This window comes from Kryptolebias marmoratus, linkage group LG18 (assembly GCF_001649575.2).
Source record: "Kryptolebias marmoratus isolate JLee-2015 linkage group LG18, ASM164957v2, whole genome shotgun sequence".
Lineage (NCBI taxonomy): Eukaryota > Metazoa > Chordata > Actinopteri > Cyprinodontiformes > Rivulidae > Kryptolebias > Kryptolebias marmoratus.
Genome location: NC_051447.1, coordinates 15,793,739 through 15,815,919, shown reverse-complemented (window position 1 = coordinate 15,815,919; position 22,181 = coordinate 15,793,739). Strand labels below are relative to the sequence as shown.

Sequence of the window (22,181 nt, the reverse complement as noted above, 5' to 3'; positions counted from 1 at the left end):
AGGCCTACAGCAGGACAAAACCATGGATTTTACTTTAATGTCTCATTTTATAAATGTTTGTAGCATACAACATTATCTGGTAATAATCATGTAGCGAGCTAGCGCAAAAAGCTAAAAAATAGCTGGTTAAGGAAAAGTTTTTTATTGTCCATTAATCATGTTCAGTCAGGGGCCAAAGCAGAATTATACGATTTTACAGTAATCAGACATTTTATAGATCTGTGCAGTTCTAACATGTTTGTCTTAGAGTTAATGAAGCAAAATACTTCCACGGTAGTGTTAGCTAGCTAACTTTGCAGCATGTGTTAAATTATAAATGGTGTCGGGCACTTAGGTTATTTCTTTAAAGATTTTTTTCACCGTCATGCTTTAAGAATAAAACTGACATCAATTATCCTTCTGCTGTTACAAGTTAAAATGTTTGCCAAGGAAAAAAAAGTAATATTAGCTGTTTATGGTAGAAATATCATGGCACAACAATGGATCTGTAAGTGGTGAGGTTTCAAATACGCTTTCAAAGTTTGGCGCTTTCTTTAATTTTAGATTAACTTAATACAATTTCTTGAAGGGTGAGTGTTTCGTATTGGTGCACAGTACCTATACAAATCTTTCTTGCTTATTTGCTGAGTCCTGGAAAAAAAAGAAGAAATGCTGTAAATAAACACAATATGCTCCATTTCAACAGTTTCCTCACAACGTACGGGGTAAATGATGCGGCTCGTACAAGAGTAACGAAAAGGACACGGTTTGGAATATCTCAATGTCTTTATTGCTGCTGCTGAGTTAAGGATACAATGATAAAAACATTCATCCACTTGAAATGTTTTATGACATTGGGAGAGAGAGTAGATACAGGTACAAATGTGTTGTGCATAGGCTTAGCGCTACACAAACAAGTGCCTAGGTAAAAAAAAAAAAAAAACTGAACAAAAAGAATAAAAAAAGAAACAACAAATGGACACAAGGTTATAAAAAAATACAGCATAGTAAAAACCACTGTATTAAAACAAATGTCACATTAATTCACTCTTGAAACTCTTTTGGTCAGGCTCCCCTGCTCTTTTCAGGAGCCGTGGAATGTGATTGTCAGACTCTTTGAGCAGTAACGTTAATCAATTTAATGCCCCGACAAACCGTACGCGTCCGCGCCCGAAGCCGGAGAGCCGCTCCAGAGCACGTCGGCGAACAAACAAAACAAAAAATTAGAATAAAAAAATCGAAAAACCGTACGTCTCAGAAGCATCCCGCCCGCCGGTGTGACGCTTCCGTTTGCAATCGTACGGCAGGAGGGTTTTCGTGTGCTCGGGCTAACCCTGGTTTTACTCTGCGTGCTTTGAATTTTACAAAAAAAAAACAAGGAGTTAGAGGAACAACCGTGCAGGCGGGACGCAAAGACGTCGGCCGATTCGCAAAGATTCCTTACAAAAAAAACATAAACACAACCTGAAAGCTTTAAGCAGCAAAGGCACCGTTTCAGGGGGAATGTTCGAAGAGTTGGTCTCGTTTTAAAGTGATCGACAAATAAAACAGCTGGATAAGATAAACCACATTAAAAAAATTAAATAAAAAAAAAATAAAGGACACGAAAGGATAATAAAAATCATAATAGCCTTCTGAATATTCGACGCTCCCATCACCTCCTCATTTAACTGCCTGTTGGTGAAAAGATCCGGATACTAGAAAAAGCAAAAAAAATACCTTTTGTTACGAGTATAAAAAGTGTTATAAATGATACTTTATGATATTCAAAACATCACATGTGCTAACTTATATTACTCAGACCATCGCTGCTCTATTGTTAAGACATAATAAAAGTGAAATCAGCTAAAATCTAGAGGTGCTTATATTTCTATCCTGAACAGGTGAATGTTGAATAAAAATAGCAATGTGTTGAAGCTTTCTCTTTAAATATAAATAGTAAAAACAAAAAAATAAGAAAAGGAGATGGAAATTTATCTGTAAGAGGGAGGGGGAACTGGTTTCACCCCTTCTCTTTGGAATGTGGAAACTTTAATTCAGGTTTTTAGTTTCTTTATTTATGGAGCACAAAACTTACGGCCCAGCCAACAAAACTGCGGATATTTTTAAAAAATAAAACAGATTTTCTGTTGCGTTTTGTCGACACGCGAAACGGTGTTTTCCAGTTGTAAAATTTACACCATAACTCGCCGCCACGGGTTGACAATCAAAGCCGAAAGGTCTTGTTTACGCAAGCAGCCATGTTGTTTTTTTTCTTTTCAGCACGAAATAACTGATTACAGCTAAACGTGATGGAGAAATAATATAAAAACAAAGTTTGAAGGTAGGTTTGTTTGTTATCAAGTGCACGGCTCCGTTCATTTCCATGGAGGGGGCGGGACTTAAAGGACGAACGAGTGCTCCCCAGTGGCTGCCTGCAGAGCAAATTTTAAGCCCCACCCCCTCCATGTAAACAAATGGGATGAATCTGCTTTGCTTTCCAGATATCGGTTACTGTTGATTCATTACTTCTTACCTTCCGGCTGAATGTTCAAATACGTTTTTTTTTTTTCTTAAAAATGCATTTAGTTTCAGTTAGCTCTGAGGCTAAAAGAAACGCGTCTGATTCTTCAGGCTCCACACTGGATGCCAAGTTAAATTTTTATTTCCGGTTAACGGTACAAGCCCAGCGTGACTTCGTACCACAACGACAGTTGAGCTGTGATCTTTCTCTGCCTTTTAATATGCCTTTAATATGGTTGCTCTCGCCACCTAGTGGGGGCCGTGGGTATTTCAGCGTTTTTGTTATAACTGTGTGGAAAAAAAATACCCCAAAAAAACCCATTTGTTTTTAAAAATTATCCGGAGTATTATAGACGGGGCCTTGATTTCTTCTCATTTTGAAAATGTTTCACACGATTTCAGTAATCGTAAATGTTCGGATTTCACAGCATTTATTTTAACACAGAAAAAACTTCTTGTGCAAAGGCACTATACATGGCAACCCTACAATAATCTGCTGATGGTGTTTCAGTACAGTGCGAGGACTCCTGTCACTCTGTGGCCTCTGTGTGTGTGTGTGTGTGTGTGTGTGTGTTCCCTCTTCTGGGATCATTATTTGGTCAAAAAAGCAAAACAATAAAAAAAAAACATTTTAAAAATCAAAGGAAGAGTCTTGGATTGTCGTGGTCCTCAGCTGTAGGTGGCTCCTTTAGGACATTAGTGTCCCATACCTGAAAGACAGAACAAGTCCATCAGCGCTGCAGCTGCAATCAGGTGTGTGTGTGTGTAGGTGTACTTGTTTTAATGGCATATAAGGACATTTTTATGATAACACACCCTTCACTATCAGGACCTATGGAAATATGAGGACATTTTTCGTGTCCTCATTTGTGTGTGTGTGTGAGCGCTGCAGGTGCAGTCAGGTGTGTGTGTGAGCGCTGCAGGTGCAGTCAGGTGTGTGTGTGAGCACTGCAGGTGCAGTCAGGTGTGTGTGAGCGGCGACAATCTTTGGACACGGGGGTCAAATTAAAGCAACCGTTCTACCGTTGAGAGTCGAGACACTCTGTCCGCTTTAACGTTTTATGGTTCGAACGCCAAACTAACCTTCGGCAAGCTGGTCAGAAATCTGAGAGTTAAGCGAGCGGCGGCGGTGGAAGCTGTGAAGTCGTGGTGTCGAATGTCTCCGGAGTCCTGCAGCCGAGTGAGGGCGAGAAATCCGAAATCTGTACAAATCCTCCGTCATCCTCTAAGCCGGAGCCAAACGGGGCCCTAATCTCCAACATGCCAGCCATTAATGTGACAACGCCGCCTGGCAGGAGCGCCGCTTCTAACACTCATCGGGCCAGAGAGCGACGAGAGTGGAGCCGTGCGCGCGAGAAAAAAAAAAAAAGCTGAGAGGTTTGAGTGGCGTCAGATCGGCAGCTGAGTACGTTAGAAGAAGGGGGGAGGGTGTGTGTGTGTGTGTGTGTGTCATCATGTGCCCTGAACATTATGTCGACATGTCCAGAATCCGTCAAGGCCGAAACGTCTCCCCCGCCAACCCACGCTCCCGTCTGGCTTTTAAAATAGCGCGCGTCGTTTAGGCAGCGCCCTGAAACGCCGTGGAGTCGAACCAAAGGCCAAACTGCCGCGGCCCCGGTCACCGGAGCCAGGACACATGGCGCCGAATAAATCAAAGCCTCGCTGACAAACGGGCGGGCGGCGGGAAGGTCGCGCCGTCGCTCCCCGGCCGGGTACGCCGCGGCCACGCTCCCAGATGTCCGCGCTGAACGGAGGACATTTCTCCGCAGACTTAGGCTAAGCGACGCTGCACCGAAAACAAACTGACTTCTGAGTTCACACCCACAGATCTGATTGGTTGAAAACAACAACAAAAACTCACCGTTGGCGACAGATTTGGTCTCCGCCCTGTCCGCCATCTGGAACACAGGGAGGTTCAAAAGGAGCAAAGATGGAGACAAAGTTAGTTGAAGTCATCCCCGGACGACCTCAGGGTGAATTATTGACACTCTTTGTCACAATGTTCTGAAGCAGGGTTCTGTGGAGAGGCTCTGAACAATCAGTATCTTACCTGCTGCAGACGGCCCCTTAAACAGCCCATAATTCTGACCAGACGGACCGAAGAGGATCGCTGCCGTCGCAGTTCACCTCAGCGCCGTTTTATAAACCTTTACAGCGTCTTCAGTTTTTTTTTTATGCAGTCTACAGCCTTTCAATCAATCAAACTTTATTTATAAAACACTTTTTTGACAGCACAGTGACTCACGGTGCTTTACAGGAAGTAAAAACGGACAAAAAACAGCAACGAGTGGTTGCAAAAATGATTAAACGATGTAATGATGGTGGCAGATGAGCTAACTGTAGCACTTCCTGTGCAGCCTGAGGCACTTCCTGCAGGAAGGTTTTATTATTTCTGTCCGATCAACAGAATCAGACGAAACTGACCGGGTTTATAAAACAGAGTTATTTTGAGACGGCAGCGATCCACTTTGAAAGCGGCGCCGCGCGGACTAGCCGTTAGCTCATCACGCCGGTCATAATCAGGCAAACTGAGGTGGTTCGAACGGCCATCTACAACAGGTAAGATGTTGATTAGAGCTGGTCCACAAATCCACTTTAAAAACCTGAAACATCAAGCAACTGTGGCACAACCGAGCAGGGGCTCTGATTGGTTAAAAAACACAGAAAAATTTTGCGTTTTGGCGACAAAAAGTGAAGCGAATGAAGCGTCGGGAACGGTGCAGTGACACAGCCAGGACGGAAACGTGGACGCGTGTCGCAGCGAGCCCGAGCTCCCGATGCCGACCTGATATTTATTGGTCACAGGCACGAATAAATATCCGGTTTCAGACGGAACCTCGAGCGAAACAAGCCGCAGCAGCAGCGTCCGAACGGAGCGCGACGGAACGCAGCTGCCACCGGTGACAGAAAGGGAGCGGGGGGTCATTCCGGGAAAAAACGGGGATCAATAATTGCTCCGTTACCTCTTATTCCAGACTGAAGGCTCAGGTCAGCTAGCTATGAGAGTTCTTTAAAACCAAAACAAACACAAGTGGATGTTATTCCGACGGCCGACGCTCCCAGCTCCCCCCCTCCCTCCCCCCCTGTAGGAAAACATTCTGTCGACTGAAACCAAAGACGAGCCTTCCAAGCCCACAAACCACTTTGGCACCGTTAAAACCTCATCTGGACATACTTCAGGGTGTCGTAACGCTCACTTGGCCTCGTTCCGATCTGGCGGCTCTAAAAGCCCCGCAAATCTCTCGTTCCCCGTTTCTAGACGGCGAGGCGAGGCGGGATCCGTACCTTTGCCGGAGAGGCGCCTTTGTTCTCCCATAGACTCCGCTTGTTGGTGACGTCGACGGGCTTCAGGTCCTGTTGGGAGGGGGGATCAGAGGAAGAAACGAGAGGCAGGGACAAAGTGGGACAGCTGAGTGAGTTGTAGAAGAAGAAGAAGCGGCGGCAGGAGGACTCAGTCAGGATAGGAAGGTTAAAGCTCCCGCCCTTTGGGGGGGTGAAAAAAATAAGATAATTTTGAATCTGATGGCAAGAAAAACATGCTTAGCAGAGCAACTGCTGGAGGTTTTAGAGGGATTTTTGTCCCGTTCTGCTCTGATGGACCCTGAAGATCACGACCATCCAACCTTCAGCCTTGACCTTTGACCTCAGAGGTCTCTCCAGATACGATCAGCTGGAGCTGATGAGATACTCAGAATCTAAGTTTCCACGGAGGAACTTTATTCTGAAGCTGTTCCACCATTTTCAGATGCAGTTCTTTGTCAGACCGGTGAAGCTCCGCCCATCTTCACTTCAGACAGATTCAGCCTCGAAAATATATTTTTCTTATCCCCAATCCTCTTCCTGAACTGTTGTTAATTAACCTGATTAGTTGGAAAACCCTCCCCCACTTTTCCAGCCTTTTCTTGCTCCAACTTTGCCATAAAATTCTAAATTATAAAAAAAAAAAAAAAAAGGTAAAACAAAATGTTTTCAGGATTATGTCGACGCAGCAGCTGGACAGAATCCGGATGTGACCGAACTACTTGGTAAAAGTTACAGATTCCTATTTTTTCTTCTAAAACCTGATTGTTTGAAGACGTAACTGAATGAAAAAGCAGAGATTTAGAAAAAAAAGCTGGAAACGAAGCTGGACGGTACACGTTCGACCTACCGCTGGCCTTCCTCCTGACGTCTTGCCGCCCTCGGGGGTTTTGTTCAGCCAGTCGTTGATGCGGCCCGCCACGCCCGTCTTTATCACAGCTGCTTCCTGTTTGGACAGAGGTCAAAGGTCACCCGTGCAGGGATTTCCTCTCGGAGTCGTACAGAGAGGTGTTAGAAGACGAACGGCCCCGTTTTGTTTCTCACCTTGAACGCGCCGCCGCTCCCGGGCGAGCTGAACACGTCGCCCTTCTCCCACATGCTCTTGATGTTTCGGACGTCAGTGACCAGGGGGAGGTCGGAAATGGCGCCGCGAGGAGACCGGGACTCCTTGTTTTCTCTCTGCGGGGGACAAAGAGGACGAGCTGAAACCCAGACTGATCCGTCCGGACTAGCCAGGAGCTCATCGGTCCAGACGGAACAACACTAACTAGAACTGAGCTGGATTAAAGGATTTTTGTCCTGTTAGAGACAAAACATTCCCAAAAAATTTAGATTATTTACATCAGACTCACTAGTAACTTGCAGCAGCAGCTGACTGTAGCACTTCCGCAAGAGAACAGACATTTTTCTGTCAGCTTCTGTAAATTAATGTTTGCTTTTTTGTATTTTAATGTTGAAAACCAATAAAAGGATAGAAAAGGAAGCTAAAAATGGATATATTTTGAGCAGAATAACACTTTAATGCACACCTGATGGCATCATTTCTTTTTTAGAGTTTAAATATTGTTCCGTCTGAACAGCTGGGAGTCGTTTTAAAATGAAAACAAAAGAGCGAAAATAAACAAACAAAAAAAATGGCGGCGGCAGTGAGGTGAAAGCTGGCATCTAAATAAACCGCCATGAGGAGAAGGACCCACTGTGGCGTACGTCAGCCCGGACAACCCAAACGTCATCTACAGCAGGTAAGATACTGCCTGCTTCTTCACAGAACCTTGGTCCGAAACGTTTAAGCTTTCCTGTTCGGCTCGACGTCAACAGAAGTGGAAAAGTGAAAAAGCTCGGGGACAAAACGAACGGCTGAGTCTCTGGATCCATCGGAGCGCCGGAGCAAAAAAAGGTCCCAGGATGCCGAGGGTCTCCCTGCTCACCTGAGCAGCCGAGGTGTACTGCTCCAGCCGGTTGTCGATCTTGGACACCACGGGGGAATGGGACGCCTTCACCGCGCTGTGGAGGACAAACCACAGATTAAACACTCACACGTCCCTCTGCAGACTTCAAGCTTCATATTTAGATTCCTTTTTTTTTTGTTTTTTTTACCTTTTCTGAGCCGACTTGTTCAGGAACTCTGCTCTCTCTCCGATCTGTAAACAGAGTCTCAGTTATAGACGCTTGGCTTTCGTTTTTATCTGCCGTTTTCTGTCAGAACTGACTGATAAGCGTGTGAAAACAACACAAAGCGCGACCCCGCCGCCGCAGCATGCACACACAAGCACAAGCAAAACACGGCGAGCCGCTTCCGATCCTCGCCGTGAGACTGTGGGAATCTGGGAGGACTGTTTACGATACGAGCCGAGAGGCTTTAAGACGGGGACAAAAGAAACGGGGCTAAATTTAAAAAAAGAAAGGGTCCTCTTTCCCCCCTTTTTTTTTTCCTGAAGCGCTCGGCTGCTACCGAACGTGGGCGTTTCCCCCGATGTAGCCTCGGACAGGAAATTCCCCCGTCCTCCAACGCTCGGCCATCCGAGCGCAGATCCAGTAATCACCTCCCCATCCTCGGCCGATAACGCCAAGGAGAGCTCTTCCACCGGCAGCTCGTAACAGGAGGAACACAACAGCAGCCGCCAGGCAAAAACAAAACAAAATGGTGTACATTCTCAATCGTTCTCGATGCTTCTGAAATCTAAAATAGGCTTCTGACAGGCGTTACTGAGCCATGAAATTCACTCGGCACAGAAATTGAGCAGGAAATTGTTCAATTTGTTTGTGAGTGACAAAAAAGCAGACAGATTTTTTCCCCTGAGCTGGTTTACGGAGACACTCTTCATACGTCGAAAGAGTCGATCGAAACAATTAAAATGTTTAAAGCCGAACAGATCAATCATCGTTAATAAATCCCGCTACATGTTAGCATTTTGGTACTTTTCTTTTTTTGGTCAGCCACCGTTGAACGCAGATATGCTTCAAAACAAACATTCTGGTGTTTTACACCTCTTTATTTACACAAAAATGGAGTTTTTAGGTTAAAAAAAACAAATTTATACAATTCGGGAAATCCCTTTGTATAAAGTTTGCTGTCATTTTGTTCCCTGGGGATTCCAGTTTTAAAATATACGTCTGGAATTCCCAGAGACACTCCGGGACGATAAACGTTAAGTTTTCAGACCAGCGTTCCCATAAACAAAACTAGCTTGTTGCCCGGAAATAAATCGCCAAATTTCAACAAACTCCGGATCATTTTCAGGCTTTTAAGATGGAGAATTTGAAGGCAGGCTGCCGTATGTGTTTAAATTTTTTACATTTAATTGGGCTGGGGGGAGTGGGAGGAGCTTACAGCCTTGAGACCAAAGTGAGCAGACTCTGGTTCCAAAAATCCAACACGACAGGACCCATAAACCGGATGATACCGGCTATAAATTCAACAACGGAGGAACGCAAAGATGATTTATTTATTTTTCTACGTAGATGGCGTTTTCACTTTAATGTTTCAAGGAAACAAAGACTTTAAACCTTTCGTACGAGTCCATTATCACATAACGTGAAGAAAACGGTAAAAAAACGTCTCCGGTTTTTCCACGTCTGATGGAACTCCGCTTGAGGCCACACAAACCTTTTCAACCGTGTTCCAACCTTTTTTTTTTCGGTCTCATTTTTTTTGTTTTTGCCTGGACAGAATTTTATTTTATTTTGTTTCAGTTTTTTTTTTCACAGAGGGGAAAAAAACGTCCAAAGCAGCTCAGCGAAGATCTGAAAGTTCAACGCAAACGCAGAAAAAGTCCCGTTTCTGGTTTTGATCCGTGGCCCACTGATTACAGATAAGGACAACAACTTAAAAAAAAAAAAAACATTTCTTGACAATTTGAAACTTAAAAGAGGAAAACAACTTCTGTTAAACGAGCTAGCTAGCTGCTCGTTGTCCAATGTTAGCTAAATATGCTAGTAAACTCTGTTCTGTTGTCCCCAAAGAAGATCTACGAATCAAAGAAAGATCTCGTTTGATCCGTTGGTGCTCAGAGTACACGTTGGGGCTGACCCTCAGCTACTACCACACCAAATTCCAGCTCGACATCTGTGAAAAAGTCAGACTGAAAGCCACTTTTGTGTTCGCCGCGGCTGACTCACCAAGTCAATCAGTTGTAGGTTCACATCTAATAATTAATCCCCGAGAGTTTCGTTAAAATCTGACTGGTGGCAAATGAGATATTTTGCTAACAGACACAAACAAACACACAGGAAAACGCGGGATTTTCCCGCCTTTCGTGGCCTCCAACCTCGACAGCAAACAGATGTTAAATTGTGTGTGAAGTGACGCCACAATTCAACATTTACACACAAACCAGGAGGCTTGAAACTCCGAAAACAGCCATTTGTGACACTGCAGACACACACACACACAAACACACACACTTTAACAACAGTACCTACAGTGAACAGGATGACAAAGTAAGGCTGAATCCACGAAACGTGAAAATTATAGACAAAACAAACCACAATCAACACAAAGTCCAAGGACCGACTGGCTGACGCGACTAAACGCCTCTAATTAGATTTTCTCCACTGGCTGAAAATCCCCCTCGAGTTTCAGGGCGTGGGAGTTGAACTTCAGCAACACTGGAAACGTTTATTCACATCGGAGTTAATTAAACATTCCTTCACAGTGACAGCTCTACGGGCCGCAGAGGACTCGCTCCGATCGGTTCGCCGCCGTTTCAACAACAACACGAGACGATTTTCCTGCTTTTCTTTGTTTTTCGCACATTTCTGTCTCGGTTCGTCCCATCTCGTAGATAACTCGTCAACATTTAGGGTTAAAGCTGCAGTTTGGATCTTTTACGGCTTGGCAGAAAGGCTATAAACGATCAGTATCTTACCTGTTGCAGATAGCTCTTTGACCGTTTAGTTACCGTCAATTTTTCCGCTACATGTTTTTTTACTCAGCTTTGTGGTTATTTATTTATAAAAATAGCAGCTGTAGCAGCTAGCTGTAGCAATTCCAGCACTTCCTGCAGGAATAACCCAGAATAAGTCAATCACCCACTGATTTAAATCATGTGTGTTGGAGCAGAGGAACAAGTAAAACATGGAGGATGGGGGCCCAAAGAGGGACCAGGACTGCCCACCCCTGATCTACGTAATAAAAGGGTTTGACCATTTTTTAAAATTAGTTGGATGTGAACGCTGGAGCTGGACCTGGAAATCAATAGGGATCACCCTTGACCTATGAGGTGCCCAGCTGCACAGTTTGATACTCCATTGTTTCACGGTTGCAGAGTTGGAGCACACAGATGGACGGATGGACCGGCGGACAGCGCCGTACGAGGACGCGTCCCGTCTTACGACACGTAAGACGACAACAGCACGCACAGTTCCTCCTTTTGTTGATAAAACTTGAACTTCTAACCATGTTTTACAACTATTACCAAAAAAATAGTGGAAAAACATTCATTTTGTCTTGGAATTGTTTCGTATTTGTTGCCAACTTTTGTCAACAAAACAGAAACATACGTCATGTTGCATCATCAGAGTTAACAGGTTTTAACTGCGGCCATTTTGGGAAAAACTTATTTTTTAATGTGTTACGTCTTACCCCACCCACAGAGAGTCTTTAATAAACTTAAGTTTTGTTTCTGTTGAAGTCGCGATTCCAATCAATCACGTAACGAGAAAACTTTCTGAAATCATCAACGTTGTTTAGATTTAGAGTTAGATGCTGTGATTTCTGGATGCTTGGGCGGATCCATTTGGCGACACAATTGTGGTGTTTTTTTTCATCAAAGCGAGGTCGAGCAAAGAGTTATCTGAAGCAGGTAAGATATTTACTAACGGTCTTAGAAGATGCTGGAGGTGCGAGGCTGTGAACTCACCTTCAGAGAGGAGCCGCGGGGGCTGACGCACTTGAACGGTTTGCCCTCCCCGTCCACCGTGTCCTCCGCCTTCTGCCTCTTCTCGGCAGCCTCCGCTCTTCGCTTCTCGATCTCCTCCTTCATCTTCCTCTTCTCCTCCTGGGGGGAGAAAGTCGAGACCGGGGGCCGATCAGTTGACCCTGCCACCGGGGAGCCGGAAGCCTCGGAGGTAACGTCGTGTTCGACCGTGCGCCGTGAACGACTCTCAGCTACTACCGCACCAAATCTGCGCTCGATGTCTGTTAAAGCGACCGAGTTACAGACGTTTCTGAGTCGGGTAAATTCGATGAGCTGCGGCGGACATCTTGAATCGGACCGACTCCAAAAGTTAATCAGCTGTAGATGTTCACGCAGGGACTACTTTAGAAGACTTTCATTCGAATCCGTGTGTTAATTCACGGGATATTTTGCTAACAGACTGATTGAGGCAGGTTCCTGACCGGTTCAGTCACTCTGAACATATTCTTATTTACAGCTGCTGCCTGCCTCGGTAAAAGGGCCCATTATGGCAAAGCAACAGCACAAACAGCTAAAATAACAATTAGACAATAGGTGGCGGTTGGCAGAATGTCAGCCGTCTCCGGCTTCCTTGTCGTGGTTAATTAGTCTCCGTGTATCTGTGGGCCATCTTTTAATTACTTACCAAAAGGCCTCATTACCATCACACAGGAGTGGCAGAGCAGCGAGAGACGGGCCGCCACGTTCTGAGCCAACGTCAACAACGAGGGGAACCCGGGGCGAGCGGCGGTGACGAGAGAAAGAAACAAAAAAAAGAAAAGAAACGCCGCCTCCCATTTGGGCGGGGACGGGAAGGGATCGTGTCTGACATCCGGAAAGGTGAGGCTGTTTTAGGACACGGACAGATGTGAGCGGCGACGCGACGGTTTTAAAACGCTCAAAGCGGCGAGGAGAGAAAAGGAGAAGTCACCTCCTCCCTGGCTTTCTTCTCGGCCTCCTCCTGCTTGCGCTGGCGCTCCTCCTCCTCCAGCACCTTCCTCCTCTCCTCCCTCTTCCTCTTCAGCTCCTCCAGCTCGGCCTCGGCCTCCTGCTGCTTCTGCCGCATCCGCTCGAACTCCTCGCTCTCGGCGTCATCGCGGCGGCGCTTCAGCTTCTCCAGCTTGCGCTCGGCCTCCAGGCGGGCGTCCTCGTCCTGCTCGTCGCCCGCCGCCGCCTCGGGGGAGCGCACGCTGCCGCGGCTGAGACACACACAAAAGAAAAACACAGACGCGGGGCGACGCTTGACATTTGATCCGTGCTGAATATTTAAACACACACTTGAGGAGTTTTCTCTCGCAGGACGCACACAAACACAACCGCCTTCGCTCTGATGAGATTACAGCTCAGCGGGTTCGTTTACAGCCGAATGCTCGACAAACAGGACGTGTTCGCTTGGAAATCGCATTCAGGTCCGCTTTAAAATGCTTCCTCCAGAAGCCTCGGGACGGATCTGCTAAATCTGGTTTGATTTCTAGCATTTTTGCGTTTCAGCCGCAGGAAGCAGGGTCAAAACAACCCAGGGAGGACATACAGTCTAAAAATGTCCCCCCCCCAGGTCGGAGGTGTCACGTTTTAAACGACCCAGAACCTTCGGGAAAGCGGGGAGATGAGCTGATGAGCGAATAAGAAAGGGGGCGGGCTCCGTTTGTGTTTGGAAGCTGACGTTTCCGAGCGTGAAGTCAGAAAGAGATTAGAGATTCCTGACCGGCCTTCCGCTTCAGAATCCAATATGGCTGCCTCGGGTGGTGGTCACTTGTAATCCAGTCTCACGCAGACGGTGCCGTCCGGCTAATATAACAACACACTACAGAAATCCATTGGGATTCACTGGATTTGCTAAGAGCAGCTAGCCCAGACACCGAGAGGACCAATCGGCGAACTCGCGCCTGAACCCCGCCGGGCTGCGACTGACGGCCACGCCGGACTGTAAGAAAATACGCTAATTTTTAACGGACAGACTAGATGACCTGTTGTCTTGCGTAGTTTGGGGTCGAAGCCACGAGATCCTGTTTTCTGGGAGCTGCCAGGTTGGATTTTTGGAACCAGAGTCTGTGCAGTCAAGACGTGGAGCTTTAAGCCCCGCCCACTTCCCCACACACTACCATGGTTGTTTACATGGAGGGGCTGGGACGAGATTTGGACGGGGGGTAGATTAGTCCAGTTCCATCTTCAACTTCCGGGTTCTTGTCAGAAATTGAGAGATTAACGGTAACTTTTTAAGTTTTTATATTTTATCAATGAACCTGAAAACAACCGCTATCAGGTAATTATTCTGGATTTTTATTCACCTTCAGCTGACTGGGAACTAAATCCAATGACACAGGTAATAAAAGAGTCCTTTAAAGGTCTCAGAGTGAGAACGGGACACTCGGGCGTACCTGGGGGTCCTCTCGGGTTTCCTGTGCTGTTTAGGCTCCGCCTCCTCGTCCAGCCCTCCGTTGTGCTTCCACTGATCCTCCCTGTCCTCCTTATAGCCCCGTCTCTCGTCCACCTGTGTGTCCGCAACACAAAAACAAGCGGCGGCAGTGAGGACAGGGGCGGCGGGACGTGAGGGCGATCACGTGACTGAACACCGTGCTGACAGAGAGAACGAGTGCTGAAACCGAGAACAACAACAACAACAAAAAGGAAGTTGCATCTCACTGCGTCCACTCCAGACCGATCCCACTGGTGTCTCCGACCGGACGGAGGTCCATTTTTAACTTCCGTCCATCAAAAACTGAGTTTTACAGACGGTCATTGTGTGCAAAGGCAGTCAAATCTCAAAAATATAAAACAACAACAAAAAAATCCAACATAGAAAGTAAATTGGAGCAGAATGAAGAAGAAGGCTGGAAGTGCTGAGTAAGCAATATCTTACCTGCCGTAGATGGCCGACGAGCTAACAGCTAGCTCGAACGTAGACAAACATTTCTTAGCGGTTCATGCAAACATTTTTCATTGTTGTCAATTTTGCGTTACAAAGTTATTTGTGTCGCTGTCTACGGTTGTTAGCGAGCACGAATAGCGGCGGCTGCAGCTAGCTTTAGCGCTTCCGCTGCAGCCTGAGGACACGCCCAACTGGAGCTGGTAAACTTGGTCCCTTTTATGGACCCGGATCACGCTAGTCCCCTTAAATAAATATGGTAGATGGTTTAAATACACACACACACATTATATATATATATATATATATATATATATATATCTTCACGTTGTACCGGGGGACACTTGGAGTCTAAAACCTTTGACTGGCTTTGCACACAACCGTCTGTCTCAGTTATTCTCACATCGTTTTAGTTTTTTCCGCTCGGCGCCGCGGCTTCAGTGAGTCGTTCGGGAGCGCAGTCACTGAAATGCGACGTGCCGCTGAGGTGGAAGGCGGGCAGAAAACACTCTGTGGAGCGTCGCCGGTTAAGGAGGAAAAAAAACACCAGCACGCCGGGTCAAACACGGGCTCGGTTAAATCACACCGCAGACACGAGGTGCTCGGGTAATTTCAGCGTCCGGCTCGACGAAACGGGCAATGGCGTGTTGGAAACTGAGAGGGGGTCTTACATTTAGCATTAAAAAATGGACTTTTACTTGTTAAATGATAGATTTGTGGGGGGGGGCTAAAGATTTCTGAGAATCAAGTCAAAGTTTTAAGGGAATTTATGGGAAAAAACCCTCAAATTTGTAGAAACGCAGCCATAGACGCCCGTTTTGTTTTTAATAAATTAGTTTTTTTCCCCCATAAATTTCTCAAATACATCCCTGAGAATCTTCTGCTGTCCTTGTATTCAAAAAGGCAACTTTATTTAGAAAAAACAACCTGTTTTTCATGCATATGTAACAATTTAGCCATGATAAAACAAGTTTTTCTTGGTAAATTTAAGACTAAAAATCCCAGACAGTTTCACTATTTTTCTCTCTCGCTTTACAATATTAACGTTCTTTTTGTATTTCATCTCGGAAAAGTTGGCTTTACGCCACATTTTTACAGTTTTCACAACATCAAAGAATACTGGTGACTGTTTTCCTTCAAGTTTATGACTTTTGAACATAAGAAAATGTCTGAGATTTTTAGGGATTTCTGAGATTTCTCTCTGAATTTTGCCCCGCCCACTCAGCTCCTTTTATTATTATTATTAGTTAATACAATACTAATGATCAGGAGTCTTATGTTCTCGTGACAGATCTGAACACTGAAATTACCCGGAGAGCGTTAGGTTGATGGTGAAAGCCGTGCATCACACGTCTACTGAAGCTCTTACCGAATGTTTGATACCTCATTATCCTCAGATACCTCACACTTTTCCTCATGTCTGAGTAACAAAGGCTCGCTCTCTGTGGGCTTATCTACATTCTCATCCTCGGGTACCTCTTCGTCTTCCCCTGATGCTACGGCGGCCTCCTCGGCCTGCGAGTTTGCTGACCGGGCCTGATTTGAACCCTCACTGACTACCGTATCGTCTTCGGCGAGCTCCTGGGAGGAAAGAAAAAGGGTTACAGCAGCTCTAGGAGGCACGGCTCGAGGAGGCGCATCCAACGGCCGTACCTTCTGTTGCAGCCTGCAGAAACAAGCGGCACATTTGCAGTTCCTGACAGGCGCGAAAAAACAATTTCCAAGCTCGACTCGATGACGGAGACGAGTGAAGCTCACCTGCTCTCTTAGGTTGGACCTCCTCAGTTTGTTTTCCTCAGCTTCCACTTTCTGCTCCTCCTCCTCCTCCTTTCTCTCCGGAGCAGCCTCCTCTTCCTCTTTGGGCTCCTCCGGCTTCACGCTGTTCGCCGCCGGCGCCTTCTCCTCTTCGTCCAAGCTGTCGCGGGAACGCCCCCGGCGCCAGGAGGAGGGCCTCTCCTCCTCGGCGGCCTCCGTGGCGTCGGGCTCCAGCTGCCGCTGCCTCTCCAGCGCCTCCTTCATGCGCCTCTGCCGCCGCTCCTCCCGTTTGGCCATGCGGTCCAGCAGGGCCTGGTCCTCGTCGTCTCCGCCGCCGGCGTAGGAGGAGGAGGAGCTGCTCACGGACACCGACTCTGTCACGCTAAGGGAGGAAGAAAAGAGGAGGAACATGTTTAAAAAAGGCAGAGAGGCTGATTTAACCACTTTTCTTGACAGGAGGGGTTTTACTCAACCTGAAGGAACAGAAACTGAGACGTCGTGTAAAACGGAAATAAAAGCAGAATTCACGATCCTCAAACTCATATTTTATTCACAGTGGAACACAGGAAACATCAAATGTTTACACTAAGAAAAAGCACAACTTTTTTAATTTGACGGCTGCAACATTTGAAAAAAAGACCTTACAAAAGTAAAAAGTAGAGGGACGAGAAGAAGAAACATCTGGAGGAACGTTTAGTGATTAATTAGGTTAACTGACAACAGATCAGTAAGAGGGCTGAGGATAAAAAGAGCATTTTAGAGGCTGAATCTGTCAGAAGTAGAGATGGGCAGAGGTTCAGAACGCTGTGTCTGCAGTTCATATTATCTCTGAGGTCAAAGGTCAAGGCCGAACGTCAACACTGGCCCAGGTTCTGGTTCTGTTCTGCTCAGGAACACTTCCACAGATCGTCGTCTGTAAACACAGCTCACCGTGCCGTCCACAGATGCTGCTTAAAGCTCTATCAGGCAGAGAAGCAGCCAGATGTGAACACCATCCAGAAACGCTGCCGTCTTCTCTGGACCAAAGAGGAGAACTGTTCTGAGGTCAGACGGGTCCAAACTATCCAGCCTGTTATCAAAGCCTGCCTCTCTGATGGTATGGGGGTGCATTAGTGCCTCTGAAAAGGTTCCATCAATGCAGAAACAACATATAGTTCCCTCCAGATGACGTCTTTTTCAGGGAAGGTCTTGCAGATTTCTGCAGGACGATGTTAAACCACAAACAGCCTCCATTCTAACAGCACGGCTTCATAGAAGAAGAGTCCAGGAGCTGAACTGACCTGCCTGCAGTCCAGACCTCTCACCAGCTGAAAACATCTGATGCATCATGAAAACAAAGAATCCATCAGAGACCCAGGACTGTAGAGCAGCTAGAACCCTCTACAGACCAGAACGGGACAACATTTCCCTCTAAAACCTGCAGCAGAGGGGAAACGGCGGCCCGAGCATCACCTGTGGCTGTTGGTGACGACCTGGTTCTCCGGCTGGCTGCTGGGCTCCTCGCTCTCCCTTCTCCTCAGCCGCTCCTGGCGCTCCCTGCGCCTCCTCTCGCGGGCGGCCTCCTCCTCGTCATCGTCGTTCCTCAGCATCCTGAAGGAAAAGAGCAGGGGGGGGGGTCAAAAAAGGACACGTTCTGTCCTCGTCCTCGGTTAAACATTGAAGTTAGAAAACTTCAGAGGGAAGGATTTCTGGAATTGAACTGTAATCACCATGGTGACCGAAGCTGATGGATTTGCTTCGGGCTTCTGTTTCTCCCTTTCTTCTCGACCCCCCCACCTCCCTTCTTTCTCTTATCGAGCTGACCTGTCAGCTGGGAGACAACTAATACCGCTTATCATGGCTGCAGTTTTCACGAGCTGATAAAAAGTGGCTCCGGAGCTCGGCCGAGGATGAGAGTTTCTGCCTCGTCCCGATCCGGCCAGAGTTACGACGGAAACTTTGCTCGCGCTGAATTCAGCCAATCGGATTCCTTCAAAAACTTCTCAAATGAAATATTCCGCTCTGCGAAAACTCTCTCAGTTTGTGCTGACGTGAGCGGAAGGAGCCGAAGCCGGGTGAAGGAGAAGGACTCGAGGAGCGCTCAGAGCCATTTTCCTGCTCGCCCACGACGGTTAGCTGTGGCGGCCATCTTGAATCGGACCGACCCTGAAAGCAAATCGGTCCCAAACGTAAAAACCGACGATTACTTCCAGAAGGCGTCACTAAAATCCATCCCCGCTCGTTCCCGAGATGTTTTGCTAACAGAATCCAAACGGGTAACGGCGTGAAACGACCTGTTAGCGTTCCGAACGTGTGTTTGGGATCAGCCTCAGCTACTGCTGATACGACTGGGCTAGTTGGCTGTGGCGGCCATCTTTATTCAGGTTGACTCCAAACACTATGGTTATTCTCTTAAAGGTTTCAGCAAAATCTGTCCTGTGGTTCGTGAGATATTTTGCTAACAGATGTTTACAGACTGAAGCCACAGAGCTACTTTGATTAAAGCAGCAAGTTCAGACTTTTTTTTTCTGGGATTCCAAGTCAGATTTTTAAATTTTTAAACGCGATACGCAGTTTTTCTTCTGAACTTTGGCACATCTGGCACAGAACGTTAATTTTTATTATCATAAACTATGAAGCTAAACAAGATTTTTTGCTCATCGTTTTTTTTTTTTTCTGTTCGCCTGACAACCGAGCTCCACGCTTCATCAGCGCCGCCCGCGGCTGACCTCCACCCCCCCAGCTACCTCAGATCGCAGCCTTTGAGGCCGGCCAGCCAAGCGTGCCGTCGCATGGTAATTGCAACATGTGTGGTGAGGTTTTACAGCTTGTGAACAAGGCGTTTTTTTTGGTTGTTTTTTTTTTAAATAAATTCTCCCCGGTCTTCGTTTCTTTCCAGCCTCCGTCTCCGGTTTCTCCCTCAGATGTGAGATGCTGTCATAACAGAGGAGATGAATGTGCTAACGCCCCAGCCAGACCGATGGGACGGGGAAGTCTGCGACGTCAGGCGATGCTTCACACGTGTGTTCGGCTTTGGAGAACTGGACAGACGGAGCGGGAAGAGGTCCGGACGAAGGATAAAGGGGAAAAATGCAGCGACTGGACAAATCTGTCAAACAGGGACGGGCATTTTGATCTAAAACAATCTTCAAATTTGTCTGGAAATCGTTTTTGTCCTAAAAGTATCAGCAGAAGACCATCTGATGAAAGAGGCTTCAGGTGCACAGACATGTGCTGCTAATTCTGTTAGCCAGGTGTCTCAAACTCTTCTTAATTATGTCCCAGGTGTCTCAAACCCTTCTTATTTTGTCCAAGGTGTCTCAAACCCTTCTTATTTTGTCCAAGGTGTCTCAAACTCTTCTCAATTTTGTCCCAGGTGTCTCAAACCCTTCTCAATCTTGTCCCAGGTGTCTCAAACCCTTCTCAATCTGGTCCCAGGTGTTTCAAACCCTTCTCAATCTTGTCCCAGGTGTCTCAAACTCTTCTCAATTTTGTCCCAGGTGTCTCAAACCCTTCTCAATCTGGTCTAAGGTGTCTCAAACCCTTCTCGATCTGGTCTAAGATGTCTCAAACTCTTCTCAATTTTATCCCAGGTGTCTCAAACCCTTCTCAATTTTATCCCAGGTGTCTCAAACCCTTCTCAATTTTGTCCCAGGTGTCTCAAACTCTTCTCAATTTTATCCCAGGTGTCTCAAACCCCTCTCAATCTTGTCCCAGGTGTCTCAAACTCTTCTCAATTTTGTCCCAGGTGTCTCAAACCCTTCTCAATCTGGTCTAAGGTGTCTCAAACCCTTCTCGATCTGGTCTAAGATGTCTCAAACTCTTCTCAATTTTATCCCAGGTGTCTCACACCCTTCTCCATTTTGTCCCAGGTGTCTCAAACCCTTCTCAATTTTGTCCCAGGTGTCTCAAACCCTTCTCAATTTTATCGCAGGAGTTTCTAACCTGTCTTAAACACTTCTCAATTTTGTCCCAGGCTTGTAAAACCAGTTCTGAACATTTCTCAATTTAGTTTCCATAAATTCTAGAGGGCTCGAGCTGTATTTTATAACTGCAACCCAACCCCTCTCCTCTGACAGAAAAAATTTAGGACTTTAGCCTTGAATGTCCACGTCTAAAAACCACCTGATCACAAATAATAACAAAAACTCCAGTAGATTACATCATAAGAGTGGGGGCTGCTGCCAAGGATGGTGTGAAATAATGTGCAGGGTCTACAATACACTTCTGTAAACCATACAGACAAAAACTGGCTGCTTAAAACGCTGAAAATTTGTTTATTTTCTTGCAGCTAACATGATGTTTTTTTTAAAATAAATAATTTTTTTTTAAAAAAAGCAGTGAAACAACTGCCACAACTCCCACGGGACCAATCCGTCCCAGAAACGGCACGGTGTGTCATGAGAAACAGGCAACGACACGCAGCTAAAAACGGAACAAAAGAGTCCTTGGCGGCGCTGACGACGGCGACGATCTCAGGGTTAAAGATTCCCCAGCAGGAGACGAGAACAAACTCCTAAAAGCTGAATTAGCATTCCTGCCAATCACAGGCCCGGCTGGAGACACACACACACACACCAGGAGCGAAGCCCTGATTTAATATCCCCTTTCCTTACCGAGGCCCCCCAAACTCTATCAGCATACTGACAGAAATATGAGGCGGAGGCAGGAGGAGCGAGCGGATCGGGGAGCAGGGAGAAAAAGGAGACGCGGGAAATGAAAAAAGGGAAGGAAAGGGTGTGAGCAATAATGGAAAAACGACTAATCTGTTGATTTTTATCGCTGCTCGACTCTTCCTGTACGAAGTGATGGGCGGCCGCAGCTGAAGTTCTGCAGCTAGGGTCGGGTTTGCGAGCAACAGATGGGCGTTTTCTTGGAAACCGAACGCAGAACGTGAAGAAAGAAACAGAAGAGATCAGACTTTTTTTTTTTTACTTTAACATTTCTGTTCGGGGGGGAAACCAGAGCGTCCTACAGTTTTTCTGATCAATGTTTTTTTCTTTGCAAAATATCTCAAACCACAGAGTGGATTTTAAGGAAACTTTCAGGAAGCTTTTGGAGCCTACTCGATTCAAGATGGCCGCCACAGCTAATTGACCTTAACCGTCACAAAAACAGCTCCAACTAGGTCAGACTCACAGATATCGAGCTCAAACTCGGTGTGCTTGTAGCTGAGAGTGATTCACAACCTGTACTCCAGGTGGAACACGTTCCGCACGACCTGAGCTGAGAACTTCAGCTTTAACTGTTGGACTCATCCTAGTTTGTCTGTTAGCAAAATATCTCATGAACCGCTGAGTGGATTTTGTCGAAACTTTTCAGGAAGTGGTCGCTGGATGCACATCTACAACTGATTGACTTTTGGAGTCAGTCCGATTCAAGATGGCCGCCACAGCCAATGAATATGAGAGTATGCAAGCACGTCTATAACCCAGCCAGTTTTGCAGATGTTGAGCTCGAATTTGGCGCGGTAGTAGCTGAGAGTCACTCGCAGCTCGTGAGGCTGTGCAGAACGTCGTTGAAAACATGGAAGGCGGCGGGCGACGTGCATTCCTCTAGAGGAAGTTTCAGAGCGGACGCTACGTTCCCAAACAGCTGACTCCAGACACGGCTTCGCCATTAGTCGGCTTATTAGGGAGAAAAATGTCCAAATATTTTCTTTGCGAAGAAATATCTCAGAAATGTCAGCGAAAACATTTTGGGAAAAAGCCCATGAGAAAAGACTTCTTCAACCCTCCACGGCGAGGGAGGGGGGAGAGACGGAGCGAAGGGAGGGAGGGGCGGAGGGGAGGGCGATGGCGGGGTGGAGGATCGGACCGGGCTGTCAGAAATGCTGACCCATTCCCACGCTGGCCTCTCTGGATTGTTTCCCTTCCTACCGCTGGCCCACAGAACCTCCCTCC

General features: G+C 46.6%; 1 protein-coding gene across 6 annotated transcripts in view; it reads right to left on the bottom strand.

Annotated features, from left to right (window-relative positions):
• Nucleotides 1-751: 751 nt before the first annotated feature.
• The window catches only part of cald1a (caldesmon 1a), a 63,282-nt gene continuing 41,852 nt past the window's right edge, over nucleotides 752-22,181 (bottom strand). For 3 of the 6 annotated variants that reach the window (XM_025007761.2, XM_017424835.2, XM_017424836.2), the window contains exons 3-15: nucleotides 17,752-17,889; nucleotides 16,303-16,681; nucleotides 15,928-16,125; nucleotides 14,057-14,169; nucleotides 12,610-12,877; nucleotides 11,643-11,780; nucleotides 7,879-7,922; nucleotides 7,710-7,785; nucleotides 6,826-6,960; nucleotides 6,632-6,727; nucleotides 5,767-5,835; nucleotides 4,343-4,379; nucleotides 752-3,191 (exon numbers count right to left, since the gene is read on the bottom strand). In XM_025007761.2, the coding sequence (XP_024863529.1) occupies nucleotides 3,178-3,191; nucleotides 4,343-4,379; nucleotides 5,767-5,835; nucleotides 6,632-6,727; nucleotides 6,826-6,960; nucleotides 7,710-7,785; nucleotides 7,879-7,922; nucleotides 11,643-11,780; nucleotides 12,610-12,877; nucleotides 14,057-14,169; nucleotides 15,928-16,125; nucleotides 16,303-16,681; nucleotides 17,752-17,889 (1,705 nt within the window). In that variant the 3' untranslated portion in view covers nucleotides 752-3,177. Of the gene's footprint in view, nucleotides 3,192-4,342; nucleotides 4,380-5,444; nucleotides 5,490-5,766; nucleotides 5,836-6,631; nucleotides 6,728-6,825; nucleotides 6,961-7,709; nucleotides 7,786-7,878; nucleotides 7,923-11,642; nucleotides 11,781-12,609; nucleotides 12,878-14,056; nucleotides 14,170-15,927; nucleotides 16,126-16,302; nucleotides 16,682-17,751; nucleotides 17,890-22,181 lie in introns of all 6 variants that reach the window. The other 3 variants (XR_005234381.1, XM_025007762.2, XM_025007763.2) reach the window with 3 other exon arrangements.